Here is a 19,466-nt window from a genome sequence, read left to right as displayed (position 1 = left end):
TTCACGGCTAGGCTTAAACCGAGGGTCCAACCGAGGACGATGTCATTGGCCAGTCTAAGCTCAGGCTTGGCCATAATATTGTAATTGGTTTGAACGTTTATTTTATCTCTAATTCGTTTATTTCATATTCTTAATTGTTCGTGTTGAATTAAACCACATATCCTTAAAATCACGTATAAATTTAATTGTTACCCGATTTCGGGGTAAATAATTTGGCGCCCACCGTGAGGCTAAGGATAATAGTGGTGATTTGATATGAATCTCCATATCACACCCTATTTTACGCTTGTTCTTTGAAGTCTTAATTTCAGGTCAACCCAAAAATGTTAAACTCTCAGTCTGCTCACTTGAACGTTGACGTTGAGTCTGGTCATCACCGCAAAAATAATAATTTGGTGCCCAGCAACAAGGTGCCTCCTGCCGATTCCAACGGTGTCCCAGTTGCTGATCCGGTCGATGCTAACTCGCAGGTGGCCATCAACGTCAATTTGCCAACTGATCCCGAAAACAGCATTCGTAGGGGACCCCGACCAATAACTCGAGAAGCGCCAGAGGGCGAAGGTGATGGGGTAAGCCTACGGCTAATCTTTGAAATGTTGCAGGCTTAATAGGCGGCGATAGCACAACCGCAGAATCAAAGCCACGTCCTCAACATGGTTGAGCCCGAACGATCACGGGAAAGCACTCGAAGAGATGAGCAAATTATCGAGAGACCGAGTGAAGTCGAGCCCGGAGTAAATCCTGAGAGTTGACAAAACAAGTGGAGTCGGGTGAGAAGAAGTTTGAAGATAATGACAAGAAGGTGAAAACATACAATTCTAGGGTCGATTAGATCCCGGGGCATCCCCGATATTGAAGGGACCAAATTCCAATTTTTTTATCTAGAAGCCCTTTCCTCCGAGCGCGGAACCAAAACCGATCCCAAAAAGGTTTTGTATTCCCGACATCCCCAAATATAATGGGACCACGGATCCAAATGAGCATATAAACTTCTACACATGCGCAATCAAGGGGAACGCTCTAGGAGACGATGAGATCGAGTCACTACAAGAAAAATATTAATTATATGGGAATTTTACCTGGGGATTTTATTCGCAGATAATACATGTGTATTTGTATGGGAAAAATAAAAATTAGTAAATTTAAAATATTTTACCTGCGAAAAAGTTTTTCCGAGAAAATTCTGTAGGTAACTTTGGCGCCATTAAGCGCCAAAATATTTTCTGGGACATTACCTGGGAAAATTAATCGGCAAGTACATATCCGTAGCTAAACAAATGAAGAAAATGGAAAAAGTTTCCTATAATAATCCGTAGGAAAATCCCCAGGTAGAGCTAAAGAATATATTCTTGGAGATTTACCTGGGGATTTGCTTATTTAGAAAATTATATGGGGATGTTGTTGTTGCGGATGTAGCAAGAGATTTTTGCTGGGAAATTTACCTGGGGATTATCATAGCTGGGGAACTATTGAAGATGTAGTTACTGCGGATTCAGCTAGGGATAATATTTTGGGGATTAACTTGGGGATTTTGGGGGGGGGGGGGAGGGTGCTTATTTAGAAAATTACATGGGCATTTTATTAATGTAATTTTTGCTACAAACTTGTTCTTGGTGATATAGTTGGGGATTTTCTTACCTTGAAATTTATCTGATATTTTGATTGGGGATTTTTGTTCTCGGAATTTAGATAGAAATTTTATTATTGTTGATTTAATTGGATATCTAACATTTGAGAGTTTACTTGAGGATTTTAGGGATACATATTTAAGTTTTAATTTTGTTAAATACTTAAAATATATTATTTGAAAATTTTAAAAAAAATATAATTTGCTTATTTTAAAATTATATTTTCTTAAAGCTACAAAAATTTGATATGTAAAACACATCCTTCAGTATTGATCTTATCTATTATATATTTCTCGATTGTGTAGGTAAATATAGTTAAAATGATAACTTTATACAATACTAATAATGTACATATTTCATTAATTTTGTAACTTTTATTAATTTTGTATACTAAATTGTGAATAAGTACACAATTTAAGTTTAATTTCTAAGCATAAAAAAATGTTACATTTAAAAAACAGTAGCTAAATTTTATTAACTTTTTATATATGTATGTCAATTTTTCACGTGTATTTTAAATGATAAAATTTAATTATAGTATGTATAAAATGATATTAGTTTGTAAATGTCAGTATTGAAACTTAGCTAGCGTTTGGCCATAAATTCCCAAATTTGTTTTGAAAAATCTGATATGGGTGAAGTTTGGTTTGAAGAAGAAAATGTGTTTGGACATTGGTTTTCAAAACATATTTCACCTTTTTGTTTTTAAAAAAAATATGAAACACGACTTATACCCACAAGTCCTAAAAACTATCACAAATACCCAACAATATCTATCTTGATTATATAATTCTCTTTTTAACATCATCTACTTTTTAATATAATTCAAGTGTTTATATAATTCTACTTTTTAACACCATCTATCTTGATTAACTTCCTATATTATTAATATAAATTAATCATGTATACGTTAGGATTACGAAACAATGATTACCAATTATCATGTATAACAATTATTGTTAATTAATGTATTTTTTTTATATAAAAAAGGAAATTAATGTGGTAGACCAAGAATATAAATAAAACTTTTAAATAAAATAACTAAGAATAATTTTAAATTAAAAGTAATATAATTATAATTTAATTCACTTGCTTTTACTTATAAAAAGAATTTTTCATTTGATTATGAAATCTCTAATTAATGCACTTTTTCAAACAAAAAAAGAAGAAGAAGAAGAGGGAAACATAAAAAATAGTAGTATGTTGGGAGAGAAATTACCATGGGAACATCTTTGTCCCACATCAGAGAAGAGATGTGAGATTCTCCACTTTATTAGTTGTGCGTCCAGTCATGACTAGTAATGAGCTTCGATTTTGGAAACCTCTTGGTGTAAGTTATAAACTTGTATTTAAGTTAACATAAGAAAATTAGAAAATATATTTTTAAAAAAAAAACAGGAGGGGATGGTTGCAAATATGTTTAGAAAATTTCTAATTAATCTAATAATTAATTAGAAAGAGTAATTACCAAATAAAAATAATATTGTGGTGCTAGGTGTGTGGATTCATATACAAACAAATATGGGGTGGGGTGTGCGGGAGGCCTTTGATAAAAATTATTTCTCTATAAATTTATTGGAATTATAATGGGGATTTACTTGCAGATATTTCCCTGCTAAACAAAATCAGTAAGAAAATTCCTAAATTTCATAAATTTTTACCAAATATTTCATGTGAATTATTAGAATTTCCTAAGAAAATCCGCAACTAATTTACATGGAGATTTAAAATCCCAGGTAATTTACACACAGATAAAAAATTCCCATGTACGTTACCTAGGGATTTATAAATTTCGTAGGTAATACTTACCCACAAAGGTTTTTTCATCGGATTTTTTTGGAAGGAAAATCCGCAGGAAACCTTATTTCCTGTGAATTTGTCTATATAATCCCAGGAAAATCCCCATGTAATACGTGATTTTCTTGTAGTGAGTCGGTATTACTGAAGAAGTTTGGGGAGACTTTATCCAAGGGGGCAATGATATGGTATCATAACTTGCCCCCAAATTCCATTGATTCATTTGTTATGCTTGCAGATGCTTTCGTAAAGGCCCATGCCGGGGCTATCAAGGTTGAGACCAGAAAGTCAGACCTTTTCAAGGTCAAACAAAGGGATAACGAGATGCTCAGGGAGTTCGTGTCAAGGTTCCAGATGGAACGGATGGACCTACCACTAGTTGCAGATGATTGGTCCATTTAGGCATTCACTCAAGGGCTCAATCCCCGAAGTTCCTCGGCTTATCAATAGCTAAAACAAAATTTGGTGGAGTACCCGACAATAACTTGAGCCGACATCCAAAATAGGTACCAGTCAAATATCAGGGTCGAGGACGACCAACTCGGGGCCCCTTCTGGGTCAGTTTACCCCGTCAGGGCCGATGATGATCTAAGAGAGCCATTAATCAAGATCCAAGACCGGTCCGAGATCGGTATCAACCATACAACACGGACCGAAGGGAAAATGAATTCGGGAGTCATCCCGTAAGGAACGAGAAGAGAAACGATCAAGGGCCCGATGGCCTGATGAGAAAAAAATAGATTTGATAGGCCACTCAGAAACACGGAAGCACCGAGGTTGTCAAAATACAACTTCAACGCGGACGCTGCCAACATCGTGTCAGCCATCGGACACATTAAAGAGACCAAGTGGCCCCGACCTTTTGCACTCCGATCCTACCTAGAGAGATCCCAATTTGATGTGTAAGTATCACGACACTCACGGCCACAGGACCGAAGCTTGCCAATAGTTAAGAGAAGAAGTTGCCCGGTTATTCAACAACGGGCACCTCCGAGAATTCCTAAGTGATCGAGCCAAAAACCACTTCAGGAACAGGGGCGCCAACAAATAGGTCGAACAAGAGGAGCCTCATCACGTGATCAACATGATTATCAGATGAGTCGATGTCCCCCAATGACCAATGATAAAGCGCACTAAAGTATTTATCACAAGGGAAAAACGCACCCGGGATTATGTCCAGGAGGTAGCCATTTCGTTCAGTAATGAAGAAGCCGAGGGTATCATACAACCTCATAATGATGCACTGGTAATATCCGTACATATCAATAAATCTCGAGTTAAACGTGTGCTGATTGATCTGGGTAGCTTGGCCAGCGTCATCAGATCAAAGGCGGTACCCTCGACCTTGCACCAGACATTGAAATTTCCCACATCGGGGGGAGTCAAGACGGTCTACGGAGAATAGCCTGCAGCGAAGGAGATGTTTGTTGTCGATGAGGTAGTCCCGGTGCCCGCAATTTTGACATCGAGGAATGCGGAACCGACTAGAAAGGATGAGATTAAATAGCAATCACTTATACCGACCTCGATCGAACCGGAGAAACAGGAGGAGCGATGAGCAGACGAAGAGGACGATTACTGTGTCCCGATATCCTTCATAGCTCCTGATAACACCGATGCCACAAAGTTGACGGTTGAAGAGTTGGATCAAGTCATATTAATCGAGCACCTACCAGATCGAAAGGTATACCTGGGCACGGGATTAACCCCGAAGCTCAGGAAAAAACTTATTAGTTTTCTTAAAGCTAACGTCGATTGTTTCGCTTGGTCCCATCTTGACATGACAGGAATTCCACCCGAGGTAACCACTCACAAGTTGAGTTTGGACCCAAAGTTCCATCCTGTTAAGCAAAAGAGGAGGCCACATTCCGAGATCAAACTTGCGTTCATCAAGGATGAGGTATCCAAACTTCTAAAAATAGGATACATTTGGGAGATTAAGTATCCAGACTTGTTAGCTAACGTAGTGGTAGTTCATAAAAAAGGGAAATAAACTAAGAATATGTGTGGATAACAAAGACCTAAACAAATCATGCCGTAAGGATTCTTTCCCTTTGCCTAACATCGATCGAATGATCGACGTGACGGTCGGGCACGAGATACTCAGCTTTCTCGACGCCTACTCCTGGTACAACCAAATACGGATGGACCCGAACGATCAAGAAAAAACTTCTTTCATTACCAAATTCGGCACCTACTGTTATAACGTAATGCCGCTTGGATTAAAGAACGTCGGTGCCACATACCAATGCCTAGTAAACCGGATGTTCGAAGAATAAATAGGGAAATCAAGTGTGGTTTATATTGATGATATATTGGTTAAGTCCGTGCGAGCAGAGGACCATTTGAAACATTTGCAGGAAACCTTCGACATATTAAGGAAATACAACATGAAGCTAACCCCGGAGAAGTGCGTGTTCGGGGTCGGATCGAACAAATTCCTCAGGTTCATGGTATCCAATCGGGGGATTGAGATCAACCACGACAAAATAAAGACCATAAAGGACATCACCGTGGTAGACAATGCCAAGGTAGTTCAAAGACTGACCGGGAGTATAGCCGCATTGGGCCGGTTCATCTCGAGGTCCTCAAACAAGAGCCATCGATTCTTCTCACTATTAAAGAAGAAGAAAAACTTTTCCTGGACCCCGGAATGCTAGCAAGCTTTGGAAGAACTCAAACGATACCTGTCGAGCCCCCCTGCTGCATACTTCGAAGGCAGACGAACAAATGTACCTCTACTTGGCAGTTTCTGAGGTGGAGGTAAGTTGTGTCTTAGTTCGGGAGGAAGAAGGTACGCAATTTCCTATTTACTATGTCAGTAGAACTCTAGGCAAGACCGAATCAAGGTATCCTCACCTGGAAAAGCTAGCGCTCGCTTTGCTAAGCGTTTCTAGGAAGTTAAAGCCGTACTTTCAATGCCACTTTATATGCGTCGTAACCTTTTACCCACTGAGGAATATCATGCATAAGCTCGATCTCTTAGACCGGTTGGCCAAATGGGCCGTGGATATTAGCGGGTACGATATCAAGTATCGACTCCGAACCGCCATAAAATCTCAGATTTTGGCAGACTTTGTGACCGACTTTACGCTAGCCTTAATACCTGAGGTTGAAAGGGAACTACTGCTCACCTCGGGGACTACTTCGGGAATCTGGACCCTCTTCATGGACGGTGCCTCCAATACGAAGGGGTCCGGGTTCGGCATCATATTAAATCCACATACGGAAAGTATAATTAGGCAGTCTATTAGAACTGTGAAATTGACTAACAACGAGGCCGAGTATGAGGCCATGATTGCAGGTCTAGAATTGTCTAAGAGCCTGGGTCCAAAGTGATCGAAGCTAAGTGCGACTCCTTCCTCGTGGTAAATCAAGTAAACAGAACGTTCAAAGTAAAAGAAGAACGGATACATGGGTACTTGGACAAATTGCAGGTAACCCTACACCAATTCAGGGAGTGGACCCTGTAGCATGTACCCCGAGATCAAAACAACGAGGCCGATGCACTGTCTAACTTGGGGTCGTCGGTCGATTCTGATGAATTCAGATCGGAAGCAGTGGTACAACTAATGAATTCGGTGATAGAAGAAGGTCATGCCGAAGTGAACTCAACGAGTTTAAATTGGGATTGGAGAAAAAAATACATAGACTACTTGAAGATAAGAAAATTGCTTTTGGATCCCAAAGAATTAAGAGCATGGTGCACGAAAGTGGCCAGAATTAGCTTGGTCGAAGGGGCATTGTTCAGGAGGTCTTTCTTTGGCCCACTAGCCAAATGCTTGGGACTGTGAGAGACCGAATAGGCCATGAGAGAAGTCCACGAGGGCACTTGCAGGAACCATTCGGGGGCAGAATTCTTTGTTCGGAAGCTAATCAGAGCCGACTACTACTGGACCGAAATGGAGAAGGATGCGAAAGACTTCATATGGAAATGCGATGAGTGCCAAATACACGCCTTGATGATCTATCAACCGGGGGAAATTCTTCATTCGGTCCTGTCTCCGTGGCCATTTATGGAGTGGGGAATGGACATCGTCGGTCCCCTGCCATGGGCATCCGGTAAAGCTCAATTCATACTATTTAAGACAGATTATTTTTCCAAGTAGATCGAGGCCCAGACATTCGAGAAGGTCCGAGATAAAGAAGTCATTGACTTCATCTAGGATCATATAATATGATGATTTGGGATACCAGCTGAGATTGTTTGTGACAACGGGAAACAATTCATCGGCAACAAGGTGAGTAAGTTTTTCGAAGATAACAAGATCAAGAAGTTACTATCAACGCCTTATCACCCTAGTGGGAATGGACATGCTGAATCAATGAATAAAACTATACTCCAAAACCTGAGAAAGAGGTTGGCCGGTTCGGAAGGAAAATGGAAGGTAATCTTGCCCGAAGTCATGTGGGCATACCGTACGACTTCGAAATCGAGCACCGAGGTCACCTCATTTTTTTGGTCTACGGAGCTGAAGCCTTGATGCCAGTCGAGGTGGGGGAACCGAGCCTCAGGTTCCAGTATTGCTACCAAATAGTCAAACAGCGAGGCCATGATCACGAGCCTGGAACTGGCCGCCTATAAGCAGCAAATAGAAATGTATTACAACTGAAGAGCCAGACTCCACCACTTTCAAGTCGGGGACTTGGTATTGATAAAGGTAACACTATACACTAAGAACCCGAACGAAGGGAAATTGGGCCCGAATTGGGAAAGACCGTATCGAGTTATCGGAATAACAGGAAAAGGCTCATACAAACTCGAAGCGAGAAACGGTGTACAATTACCAAATAACTGGAACGTGGCACACTTAAAGAGGTACTACTACTAAGGTACCGACTTAATTCCTTTTCTATTTTGCTACCTTACGGGCTAACGTATGCAGGTACTCGGCCAGGGGAGGATGTGGCTATTAGGTCTGAAAGTACGAGTTGCACTCTTTTTCCCTTGAACCAGCTTTGTCCCGAAGTGTATTTTTGGGAAAGGTTTTTAACGAGGCAACAGTAAAACATGCTACCTTATATTTGAAGACCGGCTCTAAACCGGAGTCAGTGATTGTTGGCATCAGATCAATAGTATTCGAGCCCTTACAAGTTCGACCTCGAATACTGTGGGCCATTACCCCTAGATTAAGATCGTTAGCAAGGGGAAAGAAAATTTTATGCGCAAAAAGCTAAGGCATGGTGGTTAGGATTCATTGTAAGGGTCAAACGGTCATGCGAACCGTACCTACATAGTCCACTTTAGCCACGACACAAGGTTTTTTGCGCCTTCGATCATGTATCTTGCATATTAAGCAATGGAGGAAATTTCTACTTCCCTTACACTTTATTACTACACATTTTTTTTCTTCGAGATACCCCTACTCGGGGACTGTCAAGCCTACGTGCTATCCCTACTCGGGGACTGTCGTCCGACTAAAATTCGAACAACCCGAGCTACTGAATCCCTGAGGCACCAAGCCTATTAGGCAGTTCCCGAATATGAAAGGCTACGGCCACCCTAAAAATGGCTCGAAAACTTCCAAAGTCTGTGATAAAAAAGTAAGGCCTTTACGAAAAATCGAAACCTATTAAAAGATTACCCCCGGCAAAGACATCGTCTAAAATACTTAAGCATCTCAAAGAACACCGATTTTATAGTAGACTCGAAGCCATAAGTAACCCGGAGTCACCATCGAAACCATTTGGGCCTCCGATATAGTGGATACTCGAGTCTACATTTGATTATATGCTAAGTCATTAAAAATAATACATAAATAAAAAATCACAAATAGATGCTGGAAAGTAAAGATACGATATCACCAAAAGGGGAAATTTTATATATTCCATTTTTTTTTACAAAGGCACGATAAAACGACCTCAAAATAAATAAAGAAAATACATAAGGGATAACTAAAAAAGAACTAAGGCATTTACGCCTAGTCTTCACCGGGGCTCAATTCATCACCAGAGCCGTCGGAACCCTCGAAACCCTTAGAATCCCCGGAGCCTTCTGGACCCTATGGAACATAAAGTTCCTTTGCCTCGAACTCGAGTCTCTTGGCTTCCTCAATCCCGACTGACAGGTCAAAACTTCGGGCATGGATCTCCTCGAGGGTCTCTCTCCGGGATAGTCGCTTTATGTATTCAGTCTTCGTCTTTAAAGTGGGCCTCGGTTACCACCTTCAGCCTTATACTGGGCTAATATTTCCTCAACGTCATAAGAGGTTGCATCCAATTTAGACCTCAGTGCGGCATATTCTTGTCCGAGGGCATCTCGCTCCGTAACGGTCGAGCTCAGCTGTGCCCGGAGATTATTATTTAGCCGAGACTACTAATCGCCCTTGTCCTTTGCCACCTGTAGTTGATTCTCGGTCGATGCCAGCTCTGCCTTTGCAACCTCTTTTTTCAAAGCGAGCAGGTCCATCCTGCCCTTCCACACCTCGGTCGTGGCCTTGACATCATCCATCTAAGCCCGAAGCTGGTCGATCAGGTCTACCTTTTCTTGGACCTGAGAAGTTGTGTTGTTAGTCACCACGAGTAGTTTCTCATTTTTAGCCTCAAAGATCCTTACCTTCTCGACCAGGTCATCGTGCTCCCGCTTCAAGGACGAAGCTCCTTCTGAGCCTTTTCCAACTCGGCTTGGAGAATCGGGAGGTCCTTGAGGGCTTCGTCTTGCTGCTCACTAAGAGCCCTGTACATGTCCTTCTTTCGGACTTGCTCTTTGAGATCGAACTCGAGCTGACTGATTGTCACGCCCCAAAATCGAGGAGCGCGACCGGTGCTCAACCGAGTAAACCCGACTGAGCAAGCCTGTTAGATTTCATTCTATCCAAATTCATCCATGAATAAAGAGGAGATGTACTCCGTTAATCAAACACTGAAGAGATTTCATTAACCTCTTCCATTTCATTCCCATTAACAACATCATTCAATATTTCCAAAATAGTACGAGTTTATAGATTTAATGAAAAAACATGTTGCCAAATACCAACAATTCTAATCCAATTCCCAACATCAAATACCATCCACAACCTGTCTACGGAGCCTCTACGTACAACTGAAGAGTAATATGAAAATGCCAGCAACAAGGCCTCGGCTATACCTCAACCACAAAGTATATGAGAAACAAAAGATACATGTCCCCGAAATGAAGTGGGGCTCACCAAATCAGCTGAAAAGAGTGTACTGCTATCACTGATCAAAGACATCTGCTGTAGAACCACCTTCATCCATTAAAGATGCAGCGCCCCCGGCAAAATGGACGCTAGTACTGTCGAATAACACTGGTATGTATAGCTAGAAATCCTCTTTCAAAATAGAATGCCCATATGATCTATACGTGGAACACATAATATAATGTAATTGAAACAACCTGTACAAACAAGGACAACAAAAAGGGGCACCTATAATGTGTCTCATTAGACCATCCTTAGTGTTCACATATCATATTATACACTTATGCGTTTCATAGACCGTTCATAGTGTATATTCATACTGTACACCTATACCTCTTATACACAATGCACATATGCATTTCATAGACCGTCCACAAGATTTCATATCACAATGGATTTCATAACACAATGTATCTATGCGTTCATAGACCGTCCATAGAATTTCATATCATAATGCACCTATACGTTTCATAGACCGTCCACAGGATTTCATATCACAATGGATTTCATAACACAATGTACCTATGCGTTTCATAGACCGTTCACAGGATTTCATATCACAATGTACCTATGCGTTTATAGACCGTCCACAGGATTTTATGACACAATGTACCTATGCGTTTCATAGACCGTCCACAGGATTTCATATCACAATGTACCTATGCGTACATAGACCGTCCACAGGATTTCATAACACAATGTACCTATGTGTTTCATAGACCGTCCACAGGATTTCATAACACAATGTACCTATGTGTTTCATAGACCGTCCACAGGATTTCATATCACAATGTACCTATGCGTTTCATAGACCGTCCACAGGATTTCATAACATAATATACCTATGCATTTCATAGACCGTCCATAGGGTTTCATAATACATTAGAAACAAAAATACAAATACGTACATCTCATAACCCTTCACACCACATATCACCTAATCCGTACTTTCAACTACTTACAACATTATTATTTCATTGGCTCTTTTGTACATACATATGATTCTTTATACATGGCGCAATGGCCGTATTTCATATTCCACACTTTCATTTCTTCCCTTTCATAGATCATCATCATAATTATCAACAAGTAGAATATTCCGAAAATCACAACTTTAAGTTCATTAGTAATGAAGGCTTTAAACACAATCGATTTCTTTCCAATAAATGGAGTAAAATGATTGGCAATCAAAGCACAAATTAAAATCATACATAATTTCCACTCACGAATATGTAAGAACGCAAAATACATTGAAAATTACTTATAAAATATAGTATTAGCTAAAACTGCCACATATGGGCATCACTTGAGTTCATAACTTTTAGCCGATTATATTGTCGAAGTCAATTTTGGAATAGTTGAGTCAAAGCTCATTTCATAATCTTTCTCACATTATTTCATTTCATTGGCACCGTTGGTCACAAGTATAACTTTCACTATTGGCACGTTGGCCACACTTTATATCCCCAATTCACTGACTTTACTTCCAACCATCTTTATAGGTTATCAACAATAAGACATTCCCAATCAAGACTTTACATACACATATGAGCAATTAAGACTCTTAAGAATATTGAGATTTTCTCATACAATTTGGCATACTAGCTTTCATTTGAAATACGATTCAAAGCCACAATATTTTAATACGTAACCCATACTTTGAAACTCACGGGAACATTATGGAATTCAATTCCAAGAGAGAAATTTTAATCAACATACCTCAATTGAGCTTTCCTTAAATTACTACAACGTTCCGAAAATTCTAGCAATCCCAATCTATTTTGAGACATAACAAATTTTAACAACAATTAGGAAGATATTCATGGTCTTAGTTCTTTTGAGCATTTTATCAAACACTAGGTGTGCAAATTTAACCACATGGTTCTTCTACAAGATTTTCTTCACTACACAACCCAATCCTTACTTATTTAAGCTCAACAATCTTCCCACAAATCTTTTTGGTACATGCATGTATAGATAATACTCTCATACCCAAGAATCATACTCTTAATCAACCATCTTCTACCCAAATTTGAAATTGAAAACTAGGGTATGGAACCTTACCTCTTAGATGAAGAACTTGTGGGTTTTCCTTGTTAATCTTCCAAGATTTGAGCAAAACTTGATGAATAATTAGCCTAGGGTTCTCTCTCTCTCTCTCTCTCTCTCTCTCTCTCTCTCTCTCTCTCTCTCTCTCTCTCTCTCTCTCTCTCTCTCTCTCTCTAAAACACTCCCCCTTCTTTCTAAAACATCATAATATTTGCTCAAAAATGACACTTTACGTGTATTTAACGAAGTAGGGTCGGGTTTTAAAATTCAAAAAAATAGAGCTCCGGAACAGGTTCTGCGGTTGCATATGCAACCGTATAGTGGTTATGCGGACCGTATATCGGTCGCATAATTGCTGACAAAATGATCAAAAATCCGTCTGTGTATGCGATCACTATGCGGTCCGCATAACCACTATGCGGTCGCATATTCGACCGCATAATTACTGCCAGATTTGGCCCTCTCCTGCTCACTTCTGCAGCCATTATGCGGCTTACAGAGTGATTATACGGTCGCATAATGGACCGCATAAACGAGCTTTTCTGGTAAAATCCTCAAACACGTAAGCCTAGTCCGGCACCATGAAACATTACTTTCTTTGAAAAATTTACCGGGCTTTACACTTAAGTACTTCAAAATTTTCTGAGGTGTTACACTGATCTCCAAGTAGGACCGGAGGAAGCTTTCGTGATGAAGCACTAAAGCCTAAAAAAATAATAAAGTTATTAGAGCACATCAAAAACCAAGTAAGATTCACAAATGTGTACAAAGGGCAGATGCCTTACCCGATTCAGTGCATGTTGCGCCTAGATGAAGAGCCTCGACGTGCCCACTTCGTTCATCTTTGCCTGGTCTTACTCGGTCATCAGACATCTAAGGTAGCTGGCTACGCCCATCGGAGTAGAAAGGACCCAGGCGTCCACTACGTTCTCTTGCACTCGGGGTCCACAATCAGAGCAAGAAATTACTTCACTAGTTTTGGGCTCGAACTCGGCTTGCCCGCTCCCGATGGCACATTATTTTTACAATTGATTGAAAGAACTTAGGAAATTCCTCCAGTGCGGCAATATCCATGCCGCCGAAGAACGTGTTGAGGGCATCGTCTGGGCCCTGCGCTATCTCGCTTGATTTATCTTTTCCCGCTTGGGCCTCTTCGAGCATGGACTCGGTGTAGGAGGGTTGTTCCACGATTCAATGACACCAGCTACCTCTTTCGGAGTATGAGCGGCTTCGCGAGAGGCCGCGACCTCCGTATCTCCCTCTAGTTCCCAAGCTATAGGGGATCGACCTTGTGGTCGTCTTTCCCGAGTGCTGCCTGCTCCTCCTCGTGAAGGGTCGACCCATGAGAAATAAAAACGTCGTCATCCTCGGGCTCATCCGTGAGCCGGCAAAGGGAATCAGAGTCCAGCACCCTGGATCGAGGTGCTCTTTTTGACTTTTCGGACCCGGATGGTCATCTTCTTCTTCTTCGCCTCGACATCACGGGAATCCGAGGACTTTCTTTTCTTTTTCTTTTTCTCCTCCTTTGCAGAAGCCCAGGCTGTCCCGAAGCGGAGGGTCCGGCAAGTGAGGACGGATCCTCATCCTCATCCAATGGCCTGAGTTCGGTGGTCTTGGGCAAACCTGTAAGAAAGAAGAAGACTCGGCAATGTGTAAGCTAAAAGTACGAAAGAAATTATTCGGGAAAAAACCTCACCATGGGATCAGGCCTCCCATTTGACCTTTGAGAGCTTGCGCCATGCGCGCTCGGAGTATGGAATCTGTTTGTAGATCCCCTCGATCCACTCCTTGAAGCGGGGAACAACATTATGAACTTGGGCGACAACTGCACAACGCCAAACATAGGCAATGAGAGAAAGAATAAAGGGAAATGACAAATACTTGTGAAGGAAAAAGCTTATGGGATGCGTTCCACTTCTCGGGAAACGGCAGGAATTTGGAAGGTATGAGGTCTTCGATTTTCACCCAAACGAACCTCCCTGCCAGCCTCGATCTCAGTTCTCGTCGATGCTCGAGAACGAAGCCTTGCTTGCTTGGCGAACGAGCTTGATCAGCCCCCTCGAAAGATTCAGAGACTGTATAGGCGAAGCAGATGTTCGAGGGTGAACCGAGGCACTTCGATGTTGTTCACGAAGTGTCGTAAAGCGATTATGATCCTCCAAAATGACGAGTGGATTTTCCCAAGGCACACCTCATACCTTTTACAGAAGGCAATGACTATGGGGTCCACTGGTGCGAGCGTGAAGGGGTAAGTGTAAACACTTAAGTACCCCTCCACGTGAGTAGTGATGTCATCATCGGACCCGGGGAGGACCACTTCTTTATCCTCCCAGTGAAAGTCCCCCCGGACTATGGGTACTGTTTCTTCAGTAATGGAGTATATGTATCTCCATGCTTCCTCGCCTCGGTCCTATTGACTAGAGGCATTCTCAACATTGAAATCGTTCCCAGTAGAGTAGACCCCTGATACGAAGCTCTTCAAGGGGGGTTCCTGAGCTACCTCGGGAACGGCCACCTCGGCATCTGTGGACAGGTTGGAAGATGAAGGAGTAGTTTTTCGAGGCACTGACTTGGAGGATTTTGCCATCGTAATCTGGGAAATATGAAGGTTTGAAGAAAAATATGAAGATTTAGAGATGGTTTGAAGGTATGAAGGTCTAGGTTGAGGATCCAAAGAGAATGTATAAGGGTTGAAGATGAAGATATGGAGGTTTAAGGAGCAATGTATGAAGATTTGGAGGAGTTAAAAGCAATTAGATAGTTCGAGGGTAAATTCTGGAATCAGAAAGTGGAAGAAGTGAAAAAGGGCCGGAGCTTTTATAGGGGAAGAACAATCAATGCACGCCGTTTCACATTCGAGGACAGTCAACTGGTAGCTGACACGTGTATGAAGTCAGAACGGCGCGACTGATGGGATGTTTCGTTAACCTGTTATCTTGGTTGTAACGTATGAAGGAAGGAACAAGGTTCATCTATCGTTTCCCATCATTTCGGTAAACCTACTCTTCAGAAAACGAGGAAACTATCTGTGTAAAGATAAAATCGGGGGTAATGCCTACCCCGATTTTCCGATGAACAAACGGAGGGAGAGCATGGATGCACGAGACCCAGGAAGGGTGAACGATGTGCATGTCATCGGGTATGGTAAAGCGACGTATACCGGGCCAAGAATGAGTTCTAAGACCTCGAGAGACACGGCGAATAGTTACGCATGACGGATAGAGGGCCGTGATACTCGCACTCAACCGGGTATCGCGGTGCGAATCTCGCTTGATGTCGATTATGGATCAGTAATTATCGGAAAAGGAAGATTTTTACCTAATTTAGACTTATACTAGGAGTGAAACTCTCCTACTATATAAAGGAGAAGGTTTTCTTTTGTAACACACGTTGTAACACGCAAATCAAAGCAATACAAGTTTACTTTCTGCCTTTTAGCTATTGTTAAAGTTTTTGCTCATTTGTTCTATTTTTCATTCACGGTTGGGCTTAAACCGAGGGTCCAACCGAGGACGAGGTCATTGGCCAATAGAAGCTCAGGCTTTGCCATAATATTGCAATTGGTTTGAACGTTCATTTTATGTCTAATTCGTTTATTTGATATTCTTAATTGTTCGTGTTGAATTAAACCACATATCCTTAAAACCGCGTACAAATTTAATTGTTACCGATTTTCGGGATAAACACCGTGCATGTAAGAAATTAGAAATTAAACATGTTGGTAGAAATTAGAATTTAAACATGTAGGAACTGTGCTTAAATGGATATTTAGTTGTAAGACCACGCATAGTTTACGACTACAATTAGAACAAGCCACTATTAAGAGTTATGGTGGGATGAATATGATACCTTCACTCTTAATCAAAGAGAGAGTTGAAAATGAAAAAAATTCTGATAGGAAACATTTTCTCCTTAATAGGCCTTATGCATCATGAATATGACAAATAAGACTTTAACGACAGTGTAATATGGCCAATATTTTGGCTAATAGAGTCTATCTCACATAAGCATAAACATATTTATAAAGTGTAGATTTTGTTGGCAATATTCTTTGGGACCCAAAAATATTACATTGTGTGGTGGATATCATTTGCACAAGTTGTATATTTTCTTTTACAACTAAGAGACCAAGATTTTTTTGCCTATAAAAGGAAAGGACATTAGTTTATTTTAAACACACCAACAAGTCTTGAGTCTTCATTTCTTGTTTCTTCCTTTCCTCCTTTATTAAAAGTGTTTTGTATGAGAGTTAAGTGTTGGGAAGCACTTGTGTGATCCCTTTCTTTGGAGTGATCTTGTGAGGTTATTCTCTTAGGGTATTTGGGATTAATTAGAGTATTTACTCTAATTTTGTACTCTTATTGGTATAGTGAAATTGCTCCTCTCCGCTTGTGAACGTAGGTCACACTGACCGAACCACGTTAAATTAGTATCTACTTTAATTGCCGTTATTATCAACTAGCATTGTCTTTGTTATTGTCATTATAACATTGTTTGACTAAATTCCGCACTAAATCAGTTACCGATCCTAACAGCGGTATGAGTATGGAACACCAAATAAGAAACAAAAAGAGAACTAGCAAAAAGGAAGATACAAATTTGGTTCAAGTACATTGACTTGGTTACACACAGCAAATGACATTAATAAACATATCATTTTGCTCTAATACTACTAGTAACTTATACTCGTGAGAGTATTTTTTGGGCAGATGCATCAACTTCTCGTCCCATAATATTACACCTAACCAAACTTGAAATTGTGTTCATCACCATTTTAGCATCATTCAATCTATTGCCAGTAGCTAATTTCTTATACAAGTAGCTATCAAATGTCATCCTTTGCACATATTCATCTCCACACAACTCCACTAATGCTTCCCTTGCTGCATTGCTACCATAAAACACTTTTTGCAATATATCCAAAAACTTGAAAGTTGTGAAATACTTGTCATCCCACTTTCTTAAATACTCCCTTTTCAAATCATCTTCACTAATCATTTTTTCTCCACCTTGTGAAGCCTTCACAATTGCTTCCCCACAAATTCTTCCACTTTTTGCTGCAAAATATATTCCTTCGCCCGAACATTTTGTCACGTATCCTGCCGCATCTCCTACTAGAGCAACCCGTCCACGTACTCGAACCGGGCGCGGGTGCTCCGGTATTGGATGTGCCTCCACCTTAATCACTCTCCCGCCGTCGATCTTTGGTCTGACTCGTGCTCTGATACCGTGCTGAAATAACTTAATATTAGACTTTGAGCACACCGTGCCCGTCCCCACTGCCACGTGGTCGCATTTCGGAAACACCCACGCGTAAAAATCGGGTGACACGTCATTCCCCACGTACATCTCAGCCAAATTTTCGTAATACCCCATTTTGTCCTCGGGTAATTTAATCCTCTCTTGGAAAGCAATGGCAGTAGCGTAATTTCCAGCTTCGATCGATTTAGCAACCCGGCTATTGGCTCCGTCGGCGCCGACGATTACATCGACGGCGAGCTGACGCTGGCAATTATCCATAGTGTAATGAATCACATACGGCTCGTGTAAGGATGTGGGGACCACGAGGTTAGTGACCAGCGCTTTCATGAGAGTGGCGCCGCTAGACTCGGCGCGGCGGCGGAGGAACGAGTCGAGGACTTCACGGCGGAGCATGGCGATGAACTCGTGCGGTTTTAGGGTTTTTCCGAAATCGACGACGAGATTCGACGGAGAAATGATTCTCATCTGAGTGACGCGCCGATCGATGAGGTGATAAGGTATCGAGAACTCGTCGAGCATGCAAAGTGGAATGGCGCCGCCGCATGGCTTGGCTGTAGCTGGGCTGCGTTCGAAGAGGAAAGTTTCGATACCGCCGGTGGCTAAAGCTTCTGCAGCTGAAGATCCAGCTGGGCCTCCGCCTATAACGGCTGCTCGAAGCTTGGAGACAACTGGATTTATGGGCTTTTGTTTGAAGTAATGGCATTGCTTTTGTGGGTTTTGGGTTTTGAGTGAAACTGGAAGACAGTGAAGAGGGTGAAGAAGGTGTGTTTGGGCGGCCATTTTTTAATAAAAGGGTTTTAAGGGATTAATGGTTTGGTAGGTTATAATGAGATTATATATAATAAAGCTAAAGATGCTAAAGATAGTGCAAATTTCTGAACTTTGGTTTATTTTAATGTTTGTGGTTTTGTTCAAATCAGTTTAGCAGCTGTAGTTGGTGGAAAGGTTGGGTAATTTTGTAAATACAAACAAGTTTGATTGTTTGAAATTTAAATCGATTGGTATATGTGTACTTATTATATTTATACTCAGTGAAGAATTATACTTGATGTTTGCAATATTTTTGTTGTTTTTTGAAGTAGAAAATGGTAGAATCTTAAGAGTTGGATAGTGACTGATGTTTCAAGAGAGTGAGAATAAGACTTCTTGTTGCTGTCTTCTTTAATTGAGGATTGATTGCTCATAGTTCTTTAGTATTTCAATGTCATGCTGCCTTCATTTGTAAAAGTAGAGATATTCTTAAAAGAAAGTTACTGCCTTTGGTACTACAGAATGAAATTTCTCTTTCTTGCTTTGTCCTCCCAAATAGGTTGTAGAGGCTTTGTTTACATGTTATTTTGCTTTATGTGTTAATGATATTGATGTAGAGTTCTGGCTTGTTGGGGTATGATGTTTTGGCTTTAGTAGGTTATTGATGTTATAAGTAGTCTTTTTAAGGGAAATCTTATTCTGTAGCTTGATCATTGCACATGTATTTGCTTGAATATCTGTTTTGATTTTGGTGGTCCTTCCACTTTCTTTTTCTGCAAAAGAACTGCACATTCAGGTCTTTGAGAGAAATAAGGAGACC

General features: G+C 40.9%; 1 protein-coding gene across 1 annotated transcript; it reads right to left on the bottom strand.

Annotated features, from left to right (window-relative positions):
* Positions 1-17,211: 17,211 nt before the first annotated feature.
* Positions 17,212-18,868, bottom strand: LOC104116841 (geranylgeranyl diphosphate reductase, chloroplastic-like). The gene has a single exon (XM_009627782.4). The coding sequence runs from the start codon at positions 18,674-18,676 to the stop codon at positions 17,315-17,317; it is 1,362 nt and encodes a 453-aa protein (XP_009626077.1). The 5' UTR covers positions 18,677-18,868; the 3' UTR covers positions 17,212-17,314.
* Positions 18,869-19,466: the final 598 nt, after the last annotated feature.

Source organism: Nicotiana tomentosiformis, chromosome 1, assembly GCF_000390325.3.
Source record: "Nicotiana tomentosiformis chromosome 1, ASM39032v3, whole genome shotgun sequence".
NCBI classification, from domain to species: Eukaryota; Viridiplantae; Streptophyta; class Magnoliopsida; order Solanales; family Solanaceae; genus Nicotiana; species Nicotiana tomentosiformis.
Note: the sequence above shows the minus strand (reverse complement) of the source record. Positions and strands in the feature narration are given on the sequence as shown.